The following is a 16721-nucleotide window of genomic DNA, read 5'->3' as shown; positions in this document are numbered from 1 at the left end:
TAGCGAATGATTCCGCTAAGGCATTTGCTATTTCTCCCGGGGATGACAACTCTTTCCCTTCCCAGTTTAGTATTGTAGCTGGGGACTGAATGTATTTGCCATTTAGTGTTTGTATTTTTCTCCAGATAATTCTGCTGTCTGTATCCTTGTTTATGCTCGAGGAAAAGCTAATCCAGGCATCTTTCTTTGCTTTTCGTCTTATTTGGCGGAACTGAGCTTTCAGTCTTTTGAAGTTAATTAGATTGGTAGTTGTGGGAAATTTACGAAATAAATTTCAAGCTCTATTTTTGTACTGTTTGGCGTGTGTGCAATCTTGATTCCACCAGTAATTACTATGTTTCCGTTTCCCCGGGAAAGATTTTGGTATTGCGGAGGTAGCAGCTTGTAATATTTGTTTAGTTACATGTTCTGTGACATTGTCTATGGGTTGAGATTGAATTATTTTATTGTCTAACTGCACGTGGGTTGCATATTCATACCAGCGTGCCCTACGAAATTTCCAAGTGGAGCGATGTAGTGAAGGAGAGTTTGCCCGTGTTTGCAGCTTGCAGAGAATCGGAAGGTGATCACTGTTTAGTGTATTTTCAAGAACCGACCACTCCATAATAGTATATACGGAAGGAGAACAGATTGACAGGTCTATTGCACTCATGGATCCTGTCGAAAAATGAATATAGGTAGGTTCACCAGTGTTCAGAAGGGTAAGTTGATAAGAGTCCAGAAGGGATTCTATTAACTTGCCTCTCTTGTCAATTGTTGGAGATCCCCACATCGGATGATGAGCATTAAAGTCTCCAAGTAAACAGAAAGGAGACGGTAGCTGTTCTATTAGTTTTTCTAGATCATCTGAAGAAAATGAGAAATTAGGAGGAATATATATAGATGCTATTGTAAGAGTGATGCCAATTTCAATGCGCACTGCCACTACTTCAAAAGGAGTCTGAAGAGCAATATGTTTGGAGGGTACGTTGTTTCTTATAAGAACCGACACTCCTCCATGGGCTGGAGAGTCGATATTTCTATCTCTTCTAAAGACAGAGTAATTTTTTATGGTAGGACACACTTGTGAATTTAAATAAGTTTCCTGTAGGGATACGCCTGCTGGATCATAACGGTGGATGAGATCACATATATCATCTTTTGTACTGCGAAATCCTCTACAATTCCATTGAAGAATTCTTTCCATTAGGCGGTTTTGTTGGTTGTTTTTGTTTCTGACTGCTTTTTAGTTGCGACTTGTTTGCATCGATCCGATTTTCCTTTGTCTTTCTTTGGAAAGTAGGGACATGTTACGTCCATCTCATCAGTTGCATGAAGTTCTAATATGGCATCTTCTCGGTCATTGTGCTGGTCAATATCCATTCTGGTTGAATTTGGGGGTTTCAGTACCATGGTTTCTGTCACTTTTTGTTTTGCTGTTGGGTTTACATTAGCTGGAATGGTAATTGGGGTATTACTGGCTTGTTCAATTTTTTGTTGCGAAGGACACTGTATGGGGGCAGAGCGCATGGAGCGTGCCCAATTAGCGATAGACATATTTGGGGGAACGGCAACATCTGTTTGTGTACCTGTTGACTGAAATTGTTTAGCAGCCGTTGCATATGTACGTTTTGGATCTGTTTTTTGTATTTGCCTTCTCGCCTCTGGATATGTCACTTTATTCTCAATTTTATATTTCTGAATTTTTTTTCCTTGCTTCCAAAGTTCGCAACTTTTGGAAAAAGCTGGGTGATCACCCTTACAGTTTGGACAAACAGAAGTCGTAGCAGTGCATTCAGTTTGATTGTGCTCCTTCGATCCACAAATTGGACATACTGACTCAGCTCAACATGCTGTTTGGGAGTGTCCATATCTTTGGCACTTGTAACACCTGAGTGGGTTTGGGATGTAAGGACGGACACGGCAATGGAGATAGCCTGCTTTAACAGATGATGGTAGGATGGGAGAGCTGAAAGTAAGAATTATGCTCCTAGTGGGAACAAGAATACCATCTTTCCGAGTCATAATTCTCCTTGCTTGTATGACTTTTTGTTTACTTAGCTCTTGAACTATCTCCTCCTCTGATACAGCTAACAAGTCCCATTCTGCGATTACTCCCTTCGAGGAGTTTAAGGTGGAAGTGGGAAGCATTCAAGGAATTAATCGTGGATGCTACTAAAAGTTTCATACCTATTAAGAAATACTGTTCAAGGTTTAGGCCTAAATGGTTGTCAAATGAACTAATGAGACTCGTAACAGAGAAGAAAAATGCATGGGATGCATATAAATTATCAAGCAACTCAGAAGGCTATGGCAGATATAAGTTAATCTGTAATCAGGTCACAAAGGAGGTTCAGCAGGCGAAGGCAGATTACGAGAAATCCTTGGCAAAAGATGCTAAGAAAAACAGCAAGGATTTCTTTACTTATATAAACTCTAAAAGGAAGGGGATGAATTTGATTGGTCCACATGACATTGATGGTTCGACTGTTGATGATCCTGCTCAGATAGCAAACAAACTGAATGAGTATTTTGCATCTACATTCACACGTGAGAAATTATTAAGGTTTGAAAATGGCAGAAGGTTATCAAATTGTAGCAGGATACTTAATGATTTTGTAATAACTGAGAGCAAAGTGGAAGAGAAACTGTTGAAGTTAAACGTAAGAAAAGCACCTGGGGTGGATGGGATCTATCCAGTTATATTAAAGGAGGCAGCAAAGCAACTAAGCAAACCCTTAGCCATAATTATGAGAGCATCCTTGGACTCAGGGGAGGTTCCCACGGACTGGAGATGTGCAAATGTATCCCCAATTCACAAAGGGGGATCGAAGGGTGACACGAGTAATTACAGACCAGTTAGTTTAACTTCTGTTCCGGGTAAAATAATGGAGTCACTGGTTAAAGATGCATTGCAGGATCATCTAGACAAGACTGCAGCAATAATTCAGACACAGCATGGGTTTGTTAAGGGAAAGTCTTGTCTGACAAATTTGATAGGATATTATGATGTGGTTACAAAGGAACTGGATGCAAAAAATAATTTTGATATCATATATTTGGATTTCAGGAAAGCTTTTGACACTGTTGCGCATAGAAGACTATTGTACAAATTGGAGCAGAATGGTATTAAGGGTAAGTTGCTACAATGGATAAAAGGATGGTTAAGTGCGAGAAGACAGAGGGTGGTAATCAATGGGTGCTGCTCTTCTTGGACTAATGTTATTAGTGGAGTCCCACAAGGTTCAGTGTTGGGTCCATTGTTGTTTTGTATATTTATCAATGATATTGATGAAGGTATATCAGGCTTAGTGTCGAAGTTTGCAGATGATACAAAGGTTGGCACGGTTGTTAATGACAGTAATGGCAGTGTGCTACTGCAACAGGATCTAGATAATTTGGGCAGATGGGCTAAGAAGTGGCAAATGAAGTTTAACCTTGACAAATGCAAAGTACTGCATATGGGTAAAAGTAACCCCAGAGAAACGTACCAACTGTGTGGTACTACACTTAAGGTGGTAGAAAATGAAAAAGACCTGGGAGTAATTGTGCAGGCAGATATGAAGTTTTTTGAGCAATGCAGACAGGCTGCCAGGGCAGGTCATGGGGTTTTGTCAATGATATATAGGAATTTTGCTAGCAGGGAAAAGGAGGTGATTATCCCTCTGTATAAGGCAATGGTCAGGCCACACCTTGAGTACTGTGTACAGGTCTGGAGGCCTAATTTTAGGAAGGATGTACATTTGCTTGAGCGTGTACAGAGAAGGGCAACAAGATTGGTGAGGGGAATGAAGGGATCATCTTACCAAGAGAGGCTTAAGTTCTGCAAATTGCAGTGGCTGGAGACTAGGCACCTGCAAGGTGATCTGATTGAGGTGTATAAGGCCTTGAATGGGTTCAGCATGCTGAATTCTGATGGGATACTTCCACTTGTTCACATTACGAACCTAAGGGGGCATAAATTCAAATTAAGAAAAGACAGATGTAGAATAGATGTGCGGAAATTTGCCTTTAGCCAGCGGGTGGGTAATTGCTGGAACAAACTTCCATCTGTCGTTGTGGAAGTTGATAGGTTGAATAAATTTAAGGAAGAACTGGACAGGCATTTGGAGGGAATGGTGTGATTTTTTTTTTTTTTTTTTTTGTGGCTGATGCTGCATAAGCTCATACATTTGCTTTCTTGCATCACATGCCACTACTACTACTACTACTATGTTTCCAGACAATTCTAATAATGTCCAAAAGTTTTTCAGTTGTGAAAGGGGCAGTTCATCTTGTTTGTCTGGTTGTCATTCGACTCCTGTATTCAATGCAAATCCTGCTTTTGAAAAATAATTTTGAATAGTGTATTCAGTGACATCATTTGTCCAAACTTTTGCCCAGTTCAAAGATGTAATCTCTAAGGTTAATTGTAACCTCCAAGTTTCTATTTTCTTGTACTGCCTTGAAAATATTCATTATTATTCTCTTTCGATAATGAAATTTAAAATTTTGACGTTACGTTTGGTGGTAAAAACAACAACTTCACAATTTTAAGTTTGGCAAAATGTGCCGGACAGTAGTCAACTGTCCAGCACATTTTGCCGTGTTGAAAAAAATCAACACGATTTTTTTTTTTTTTTTAATTTTGTTATATGCTTGTCTAGTTTTAATATCCATTCATTGAAAATATCACATGTCATCCATGCTTTTTTATTAAAAGTATAGTCAACTTCCAAACATTTTGTGCCTCTAAAACATCTTGGGTTTTTTTGATTTTCCGCTAACTAGAAGTCTTAATTTTCACTTCCTGTCACATTGGCTCCAACTAGCACAGTGATTCTTTCTTTGCTTTGTTTTCCGCTAAAACATTTACATTTCTTAAAAGCAAGCATTCTATTAGGTAAACATTTAAAGAATAAACCCATTTCATCAGCATTAAAAACATCCTTAGGTTCATATTCTTCCAAAAGCTTCTTTACGGTGCTGTTCCTCCAATTGTTGCAATCTTCTTTACTTACATTAAAACTTTCTCCACAAATAACCTTTTCCACAATTCTGTGGCACTTCTTAAATTGATCTAACCACCCAGTGCTCGCATTAAATTCTGAATGTCCAAGGGACTGTGCAAATGTCAGAGCTTGTTGCTTAATTATTGGACCTGATATTGGTATATTCTTTTCACATATCATTTGCACCCATTTTTTAACAGCTTTATCAATATCTTCGTATATACACAACTTAGTTCGCATCTTATCTGCCCTCCTTCAATTGCATTTAAATTGATTCTCAGTTTTTTAAAATAGTAGATAAACTGCTTACAGGTATGCTATATTTCTCCACAATATCTTTTTTCTTAAAACCCTGGTCAATATCATGAAGAATCTTGACCTTATCATTAATACTTAAACACTTTCTCTTTGACATTGTTCCCACAACTGTAAAAATTACTCAACTGCAGCTCTTGCCAATACATACACCGTGTAGCCACCGCAAACTTTGCTGTGTTGGCCATATAGTTAATTGTTAGTACTGCCTACTCAATGACGTTCACTTGTCAATTCAACAGTATAACGTGACCTTTCCTACCAATCACTTTGAAGAAATATACAATTTTGTGAATTTCTTTTATTCTGCTTTCATTCATATATACACAAAAGAAAATTTATGGTTAATGTATGCTGTATGTTACTTTTTTAGGAAAAAAAAAACAAGAGCATATAGCCCTATGTGATTGATGACAAATTGTCCAAAAAGAATGAAATAAAAAAAAAAAAAAAATTGTGAAAATCATTTACTGGGAGTCCAGTTAGATGAGAACAGATATATACAAAAACTATCACATAATGACTGACAGGAAGGTCACATGGTACGGTTGAGGTGAGAAGCAAATGTCACTCAGTAGGCTTGTTATTTGTTATTTGATTTTTAGGAGCATTAGCAACTAAGGCCATATTGCTCCGGGATATGCGGTGGTCATTTCCTGGCCTTTCCTCCATATTTGGTGGTGACGGGCTCAAACCCCGGTCTAATCAAGAAGCGTGTGCTACGCACTGCTGCTCCTTCCCACCTGACTACGGAGGCGCCTTCACTCAGTAGGCATTATTGAAGCATTCTATGGATAGCTGCCGCAGTGTGCTAAAGATTTACCCACAGCAAATTTCGTTTTCCCCTTAGCCAACATCAATTTACAAATCTACCCTATTATTGCAAAGTTTATGACAACTTTTAAGAAAACCCATTTGGTTTTATAACTGTAGCAAAAATGAAACAAAGACCCTCCTATGGGTGTCACAAGTGTTCACTAAAAAGGATGATTAATTCCAGATGCTAATGAGCAATTTTGGAGGGAAGGAGGCCATATATTTGAGCAGCTGTTTAGCAGTAAATGCTTGAAAATCTTCAAAAATGCTTTCGCTAATTTTTTTTTTAAAAATTCATTATAGAGAGACTAACATTTTGCTATGTGGGGTTAATTTTACATGTAATTTTGTTTCGAGGTGCAATGTTTTACGAAAAAATTCATGATATAGAGAAATTCGTTAAATAGAAGTTTGTAATAGAGAAGTTCCACTGTATATGTATATATATATATATACATATATATTGCACACACATATAAATACAAATACGGCATAGGTTTTATATTTATATTGTAATCCCTCGATAAAAATGCAAAATAAGAGGTAAAAAATGTTTTATGTTTTTTGACTTGAAAAACAAAGTAACAGTAAAAACAATTTTAATAAAAACTTTTAACTTATTTATTGTACAATAAAAAGGTATAAGAATAAAATTTAAACGCTTAACAAGTTAAGCTTAAGTATGCTTTTATATTACAAGTTTTCTTGGTTTATTATTACTATTAGAAATTTTTATCACTACTTTAGAAAATATTTAACTGATAATGAGGCCCCTCTTCAGGCGAGGCTCCGGCCATGGCCGGTTTGGCCATAGTGTTAACATGGCCCCAGTAATCATTCTGCTTATAATATATATAATATGCTGATTTACACAAATGTATAAATTACTTAATTTTATATTTAAAAATTACTTGACAAATTCTGGTTAATATCAAACTTAATTCCTATTTGAGACTTTTTGAATGATATATGATTTATCTTGGCAGATACAAAACTTGAGGAAAATATTGAAACCTAATGTACATCAAAGAATAGTTTTGGTAATGTATAACAGATTCCTAACCTTGAGCCCAATATGTAGGATAAAGGCAATGCCACAGAAGAGGATCATATGCTATTTGATTCCACTTGTGGCATACTTCAGAACACTGTAAAAGATCTCGTGGTGACAGATATGAAAAAATTTTTGTCATGACTTCTGGTGGAAGTTTTGAGAACCATACTGGATCATGTGGTGTATAGTCTTCTTCAGCTTCTAAAATAATAATAAAAAAAAAAAAATTAGTAAGCTTACCCTGCCAATGAAAAATATAAGAAAACTGGTATGACTTTCACAATTTATAGAATGAATTAATAAATGGGTGGGGAAAAAAAGCAATCCTGATTTAAAAAATACCACTGTTATAATACACAGCATTTATAAACTGGGAGACTGTCATATTTATTACATAGAATAATTTTAACATAGAGATCAGGTACATACAGTAATTTATACATGAGAACTAAAGTCTGTTCCCTCTTACTTCAGACTCTTAGAGGGGAGGTGAATCAGTTTCAACTGATTCGCCTCCCCTCTACTTTGGAGTTCCACTAAAGCTTAAACATATATGAATTACGTGCATTTTCTGCAACGAGTTAGTATCTCAGAAAAAAGAGAAGCAACATCCATGCTTAAATTATTATAAACAAACATAGAAATTTTGAAATGATAAATATGAGAGTAATGTTAATAATTTTTTAATGTACATTATTATATATGAAAAATACAGTACATAATGTTAATAATTACTTGTCATTAATTTCATTAATGTATTATAACTGTCATTATTATTATTATAAAGTTGCATTGGACTTGAATGTTTGTTTTGTATTCTCAAAAGGGGAGAGTGTATGTAATTGCACTGCATCCTCTGGGTTGAAAGGGTTTAAAACTGTAATAAGTTCATAATAATTTAGCATATAATAATCACTGTGAAATAATTATTTATTTTTGTAAAAAAAATTACAACATTTTGACTTGGTTTGATTCTTTACCAAGAAATAATGGCCCTGAAAAGGGCAGTTTGGTTTAATTCTGTTCAGATGATGTTGCCAATTTATGTCAGAGGTTCTATATGGGCTGAAATGAAGCATCAAATTCTACACTGCATTCATCCGTTTCATCTTCAAAATCATTTATCAAAAATATAACTGGATCAATTATATTCTCTTTGATTAAACAATCCTTGTGCCAATAATTTTCCTCATTTTCTCTTATGTGTCTAACACAGTCAAGCCTATCTGTCAGCATATACATTGTTCAATGCTTCTTGCCATTTTTACATTGCTTTTGTTATAGGACATATACCTGCCAACATTTTTGCTATAAAATTGTTTAGTCTATGCCCAATAAAGCTCAATCTTCATTTCAAAATGTATCCTTCCACAGTTGACATCCCAATAATGCCTAATTTAATATTTACATTACTGTTATACTGACACTAACCTTCATATACAATCCAAAGCAAACTCATCGACTGCAGGGACAGACTTATTCCATTTCTGCCATTTTCCAGACATCGACAGTTCTTTCAATAAAGCATATTTTTCTGTAGCACTTCTGCTAACACCAAGCGACTCGCTTGGTGTTGGCAGAAGTACTGTCTTCTATGAAAGAACAGTCAAAGCTACTTTTTGTAGACAGATTTTATACTGTTTGTTTGTTTGTTATTTGGTTTTTAGGAGCATTAGCGACTAGGGCCATATTGTTCCAGAAATATACAGTGGTCATTCCTTGACCTTTCCGCATCCTCCGTATTTGGTGGTCATGGGCTCAAACCCTTGTCTAATCAAGAAGCGAGTGCTACCCGCTGCTGCTCCTGCCCACCCGGCTACGGAGACGTCAGTTTTATACAGCCAGGCCTCGCATAACGCGAGTTCGATTAATGTGTTTTTCAGTTACTGCTATTTGAAAAAAATTATACCACTTTTCATTTTACATTATGCAAATTTCCAGTTAATGCGATTATTTATTTATTTTTTAATGCGATAGTTAAAAAAGGTTTGAATCGCGCATTAAGCTTACCGCACATCGGACGGACAATAAACAAATGTTTGCCTGTGCCCGCATAAGTGTGTTTCATCAACCATCGGAAGACGTGTTACTTGTTTGTCTCCCGCTAATAAAGTCACTGCAGACTTGCATTTAAAAATTCAAATTTTTAAATGAGCCAGATGAAAATGTTACCGCGAAGGAGCTAATGGTAAAAGAACTAGATGAAATCTTTTGTATCGCAGAGAATCTCAAACAAAAGGTTTGAAGTTCTCTGCGATATTTATTTCGCCAGGGCCCAGAGAAGATTGTTGTCGGCTATCGGAAATTGATTGATGAAAAGAGAAAATCAATGCTGTTCAAATATTTCCACAACAGTCATTTCTTCATTGTGTATTTTAGCCGACTGGGCTAGCCAGGTGGGTAAAGTGCCTACCTGGCAAACCAAAGGTCGTGGGTTCGAATTCCGCCTCAGGCTTGGATCAGAGTACAAAATGCAAAAACCTTGGGAGGTGCAATATGGCCACAGAAGCCGATGCGCCAACAAAAAAAAAAAAAAAAAAATTGTGTATTTTATGTCAGAGGTTCCCCAACTTTCTCAGTTCACGGCGCCCTTAGCACCTGAGTAATTTTTTCACGACGCACCTAGACCAAAAGAAATACCTAACAGTTCCGTTTATTAAGTAGTTAGGTCCAAACAACTTAATAAGAAATGTTGAAACTGTGAACTATCTCGAGCTAATAGTTCACGCGGTGTCCGACAGATGTTGAGTACGCTGTGTTTCCCTTGAAAATTTAAAATATTCCGCAGCGCACAGTTTGGGAACTGCTGTTTTATGCAATAAACATTTAATTCCATAATTATTTTCATTATTTTTTACATTGTATACAGTTAAAAAGTTATTTAAAAGGTATTTTTAAAATTCTTTATGGACATTCCAGAAGGTCAAGGACCAATTATAATTTTTCCTATTGATTATTATATTCAATTAAGCCATTTCCGTTTTGCACAATGCACTTGCGGGACGAATTAATCGCGTTAATCGAGGCAAGCCTGTACTGACAAAAGGGCCATTTTCGGTTTCTCCCCACCCAAAAAAAAAAAAAAAACTTAAACACAAATTTGCAACATTGTCTGTACTCTGCATTCTTTTCCCACGCAAAAAAAAAAAAAAAAAACCCTTCATTCATCTTTTGTCGGCACATGCCATTTTTTACTTTGGAATTCAGAACAGAGATGCTCTGAAGGGCATGGCCTATTCTTATTTAACCAATCATAACAACTTTGTTGTAAACAAAGTTATTTAGAACACAAATATCATTCAAAAATAAATTTTAATTTGTTGATGAAGCTTATTGCTTTTATATTACTGCTATTAAAACACCAAAATTGTAAAAATTCATTAGAATGTTGTATCTACTGCTATTTTTTTTCTCTGACAAACTATTTCTTGCAGAAGGACATCTTAAGTTAGAATGAATGCCCTTTAGCTAATAAGTTCTACACAGGTGTTTATAAACAGCATAATTTAATAAAGCTGAATAAAGTATAAATACACACTTTCAGCATATGTACTGAAATTATGTGTACTTATGCCTCCCTGCTTGTCAATAAAAGTTTTCCAACGTTGAGGAAAATGGCTAATGCTGTCAAATGCTCTTTTCATAAGGAGTGTTCTCCATAGCTATATTGAATTCATCTAAGGTGAAAATCTCTCCCTTCTTCAGGATTTTGAAAACAAATCAAATCTGAGGGACTGAGGTCAGGGACTGTATGCAGTGTAGGGTAAATTCTCCCTGATTCTTCCAACAACTTGATTGCCATCTAGGCCACGTGAAGGCCACATCATCATGCAAAATCAATGAATTTTACTTTAAAAAGTCTGGCTGCTTCTTTTGCTACAGATCTCAAAAATTTTATTAGAAAAATTCTTTAGAAATTACACCTGATGTTTTCTGCTGACTGTCAGACTTTGTGGAATGTAATACAAAGAATATTAAAGTGAGCATGACACACTTGAAAATTTTAAACTTTTGATGATTAAAATTGTTAAAACTGACAATGAAAGTTTAACAGAAGCATATTATTGAGTAAGTTACCACACAATGCTTACTGGAGAAGTACACACTATTTGAGAAACACTTATCAAGCCTTGCATGAAAGATATTGTAACATGCATGTTGAATTAGCAGTCAAAAAAAAACAAAATTGATGCAGCACAATTATCAAATAATACTGTTGCACGTCATATTAAAGATCTTTCTGACGACATATAAAAAGAGCTAGTTTGCAGACAAACTTTGCAGCAAGTATTCACTGGAGATAGTTGAGTCCACTGACGTTTTAGGACTTGTTATGCTACTAGTATTTGTCTGATACAGATTTAATAATACTATTGAAGAGGACCTGCTCTTATGTGAATCTTTGCTAAGTAACACCACTGGGGTAAAAATATGCAATGCATCAACAATTTTATCAGAAAGAATGAACTTAGTTGGGGGAAAATGTATTGATGCATGTAATGATAGTGCTGGGGTAATGGTTGGGAAGATGAAGGGAGTTGTGATGTGAATCATAAATGTGGCACCACAAAGCACTAACAGTCATGTTCTACACAGACAAGCATTGGCAGCTAAAAAAATCTACATCTTTATTAGAACATCTAAAAATTTTACTGGATAAAACTGTACAGATGATTAACTTTGTCAACTCTCGACCAGTTCAATCCAGGTTATTTAAAATTTTGTGCAAAGAAATGCAAAAAGTAATTCTTTTACACAGAAGTGAGGTGGCCGTCTAGAAGCAAAGTGCTTGTAAGACTTTTTGAACTTCATAATAAACTATTGGTATTCTTCACTTCTAGTAACTCAGGAAAAAATGTTAATAACTGTTTGACAAATTGCTTGTGGTTAATGAGACTCTTGTATCTTGCAGATATTTTTTCAAAATTAAATTATAATCTGTCACTGCAAGGGAAGAATATGACAATTTTTAGTACAATGGATAAAATTTCATCCTTTAAAAAGAAACTATAATTCTGGATATCTTCTGTAAAACTAAATAACTTTTCGACTGCTTCCCAATGTTACATGAATTTCTGACAGAAAAATTCTACAGTCTATGAAGAAGTTTCCAGCTTCTTCATAGACTATAGAATTTAACAGCACTTACATGACTTGCAGTCATCTTTATTAGAATATTTTCCTACATGCATGTTGTTCCCACATCAACTACCCATCCCCTCTATAACCACCAATGATAATTCTTGGGTTCAAAATCCATTTATAATATAGGAATAGACTTGATGCTGCACTTGACACAAGAATTCAACTTTCAAGCATTATTCTTAATATTAAGCAAATTTATGATACAAAAATGCAGAAATGCCAATCTCATTAAAATCCAATTTGTATTTTCCTTTTAAAAACCTAATTTGTTTTTGTATGCATATAACTTTTTTGTGTAGAACACAGCTGTTATTTTGAATGGAATTTTTATGTGTTTTGCTGATAGAAATTGTGCATTAACAATATTTTATGTTTTTATTTTGATTTTGTTTTCAAAAATAAAGTATATTTGAGCATTATGCATTTTTTTATTTCGAAAGCCAAAACAGCCACAAAGGAATATAAGTGTTCCATAAATATATTGGAAGATAAAAAGTGTTTCACGACAAAAAAAAAAGTATGGCAAATACTGTATTAGAGGTATAATTATTAGATGGTTCAGAAAAATTATAATTTAAGAAAGGATCAGACAAATAATAATTTGTCTCATCCTTCCTTAAATTTGTTCAAACTGCCCACTTCCACAATGCCAGACAGAAGTTTATTTCAACAATCAATTACTCTCTGCCAGAAAGCAAATTTTCACACATTTATCCTGTAGCCAACGTATTTAAATTTTAGTACTAGCAGTTAGCAGCAGCAAATGATACAAGGAAGCAAGTTCATACAACATCAGCTGATATATAAAAAAAACCTTCCCACATAGAAAATGAAAAAGACCTGGGAGTAATTGTGCAGTCAAATATGAAGTTTTTCTGAGCAATGCAGACAGGCTGCCAGGGCAGGTCATGGGGTTTAGTCAATGATATACAGGAATTTTGCTAGCAGGGAAAAGGAGGTGACTGTCCCTTTGTATAAGGCAATGGTCAGACCACACCTTGAGTACTGCGTGCAGGTCTGGAGGCCTCATTTTAGGAAGGATGTAGATTTGCTTGAACGTGTACCGAGAAGGGCAACAAGTTTGGTGAGGGGAATGAAGGGATCCTCTTACCAAGAGAGGCTTAAGTTCTGCAAATTGCAGCGGCTTGAGACTAGGCACCTGCGAGGTGATCTGATTGAGGTGTATAAGGTCTTGAATGAGTTGAGCACGCTGAATTCTGATGGGATCCTTCCACTTGTTCAGATTACGAACCTAAGGGGGCATAAATTCAAATTAAGAAAGGACAGATGTAGAATAGATGTGCGGAAATTTGCCTTTAGCCAGCGGGTGATTAATTGCTGGAACAAACTTCCATCTGTCGTTGTGGAAGTTGATAGGTTAAATAAATTTAAGGAGGAACTGGACAGGTATTTGGAGGGAATGGTGTGATTTTTTTTTTTTTTTTGGCTGATGCTGCATAAGCTCATACACTTGCTTTCTTGCATCACATGCCACTACTACTACTACTACTACTACTGTTGTGCTCATATACATGTTCAGCATCTGTATATTACTTATTGTGCTTTTACTAGAATAACTAGATTACAGACTGATGTAATGTACAATTTGCTATTGATGGCATTAATCTGATCTGGCTAATAACTTTTATATTCATCCCTATTGTTTATATATATATATATATATATATATACAGGGTGATTCACTACCAGTGTGACAAACTTGCAGGAGATGTGGGGGGCACAAAGACGAATAGGAATCACATAGCATTGCAGGATCCGAAATGCCTTCGTCATGCGGTAGAGGATGTTGAACGGGAGGTCGCATGAACAAAGGGGAATGGAACAAAGGGGTGCTCTTACGAAGAAAGGCTTAAGTTTTGCAAATTACAGTGTCTGGAGACTAGGCACCAGCGAGGTGATCTGATAGAGGTGTATAAAGCCTTGAATGGTTTAAGCATGCTCAATGCTGATGGGATTCTTCCTCTAGCTCAGAAAAATCACCTGAGAGGGCATAAATTCAAATTGAGGAAAGACAGATGTAGGATAGACGTCCGGAAAAATGCCTTTAGCCAGCGGGTGGTTGGTTGGTGGAACAGACTTCCATCCCTTGTGGTGGAGGTTGATAGCCTAAATAAGTTTAAGGCTCAGCTGGACAGGTATTTTGAACGAACAGAGGGGTGAAGTGGAAGTGGGTTTTTTTTTTTTTTTTTTTTTGGCTGATGCTGCATAAGCTTGCTTTCTTTCATCAAATGCCTCTACTAATGCTAATGCTAATCTTTTCCAGTGTATGGCCAGTAAGCGGCAAAATAGCCAAAAAATCTCCTTCACAGTTGCCATCATGTTGAATCAAATTAACAAAGCATGTGAGTTGTGATATGCCCGAAACATCAATCAACTCATCAAGTGCCAGTGAAAAAAATACACAACTTTTGATTCTACCTGATAATTCATTGAATTCATTGAATATGCCCGAACAGCGATCCCGCTGGAAGTCAGCATTTGCGAACCGTTTCTGTTGAAGAAACCAATTAGAAAAAGTCCTCCGGAGTGGATAATCTGCTCCAATGATTGGATGCGTTGCAGATGGTATGAACTCATTTGGTTTGTTGACAGTATCCTCCATACAGTGGATTGGGAAATACCCAATCATTGGCCAATCGCTCGAGTACTCGTACTCGGATTGCCTTCTGCAAGACGTAGGACATTCTCCTCATTGTCTGGCGTCCTCGTCGTTTCGCTCTCGATTCATTGTACCTCTCGTGAAACAACTAGTCTCACGTAACCTTCTGTGCACACGTGCGAAAATTGTATGATGAGGAGCACACCTGTGCGGGAAACGTTCCTGGTACAAGCGCAGAGCGGCGCGCCCATTACAGTCCGCAGCTCCATACGCTACGTGCATGTCGGCCAGTTCAACGTTTGAATACTCGTCCATCCTACTCCCTCGGGAACGGGTTCGTAAATGCTGACTTCCAGCGGGATCGCTGTTCACGCAACCTCCTGTTCAACGTCCTATACCGCATGATGAAGGCATTTCGGATCCTGCAATGCTATGTGATTCCGATTCATCTTTGTGCCCCCTACACCTCCTGCAAGTTTGTCGCACTGGTAGTGAACCACCCTGTATAGGCAAATGGATTAAATAAGTGTATGGATAGGAGTGCTGACCTGACAGGTGTAGCTACAATTGAAAAAAATTAAAAATTTAACAAATTAAAAGTGCCTAAAAATAAAAGTAGATTACCTAAAAAAATTATATAAATAAAATTAAATGAAAATATATAAATGGTATTTAATGCTGTAGGTCCTAAGATTTTAACTACGTCATCAAGTGCCAGCAGCCAAAAACAAAGGAAACACAGCAATAAGCAAGACCTCAGTTTCTATTATGATGTATACAGGGCAGAAAGAAAAAGCGAGCAAACATATATATCATAATCTACCCGAGAGAAACCAAAAAGAAAAAGAAATAAAAAACAAAAAATACTATAATACTAAAATAAATAAGTGAAATGCAAAATTAAGCTAAAACCAAATGATTCCAGTTAAAGAAAAAAATTAATGAATAGCAAACTGCCCAACCTGAATTTTAACAAAGAAAGTGAAATATCAGAATGAAAGAAAATAGTCAGGATAATAATAATAAGATATATAAATGGATTAGATAAGTGTATGGGTAGGAGTGCTGGGCATTTCTGCGATCACTAGCAGCGTCCCAGATCCATAATCCATTATTATATATTATTATTATGTTTTCGTTTCATCAATACAACCAATTATTATTATTAATTATATACAATGGATTCTGGTTATTTGGGCCACCGGTTAATCAGTGCAGCTGTTTATTTGGGGCAAATCTTAAAAAACAGAAACCAATCGAGAAAATAGACAGGGTTTACTTCACTTAATTGGGACAACATGCTGTTTAATCGGGGCAGGAGACTGCAGCACTGAAGATTACCCTACGATTGTCTCCGACGGTACCACGTAGTTCGGTCGGATTTCTGGAGGTCACAACCATAAAACAATAAAAACAATTAGCAGTCACCTGTTTATTGGGCTTTTCTGTTAGTGAAAACTATCATAAACTGATAGTAAACTCGATCTTACTGAATTTGTGATAATACCGACAGCTGGAATTCTGTGGGTTATTATGGTGAAATGTGTTTACACTTCCATGGAATCTTCAATCATACAAAAAAAATAATTTTCAGAATCTTCTCTTCATTCCTATTTTTAAAACTTCATAACTAGTTACTCCGTTCTCACTTGCACATATCGTGTTACTTGCAATTTGTGTGTGTGCCATGTTTTTTGTTACTGACTGCTTATCTTTTTACTGTTTTAAATTTTAACCCCCAACCACAAATGTAGAGTGAACAGAAATGTCAACTAGTTAGTATGTACATATTACAGTACGT

At 36.2% G+C, this 16721-nt stretch overlaps 1 protein-coding gene across 1 annotated transcript in view; it reads right to left on the bottom strand.

The window, feature by feature from the left end:
• LOC150090288 (F-box/LRR-repeat protein 5-like) overlaps positions 1-16721 on the bottom strand; it is a 204433-nt gene that overhangs the window by 119744 nt on the left and 67968 nt on the right. The window contains exon 5 of the mRNA XM_090369064.1: positions 7165-7356. Within this exon, the coding sequence (XP_090225190.1) occupies positions 7165-7356 (192 nt within the window). The remainder of the gene's footprint in view (positions 1-7164; positions 7357-16721) is intronic.

The sequence above is a fragment of the Mastigoproctus giganteus genome, chromosome 2, assembly GCF_048544385.1.
Source record: "Mastigoproctus giganteus isolate SK-2022 chromosome 2, ASM4854438v1, whole genome shotgun sequence".
In the NCBI taxonomy this organism is placed as follows: Eukaryota; Metazoa; Arthropoda; class Arachnida; order Uropygi; family Thelyphonidae; genus Mastigoproctus; species Mastigoproctus giganteus.
This window is presented reverse-complemented; position numbering and strand designations above follow the sequence as displayed.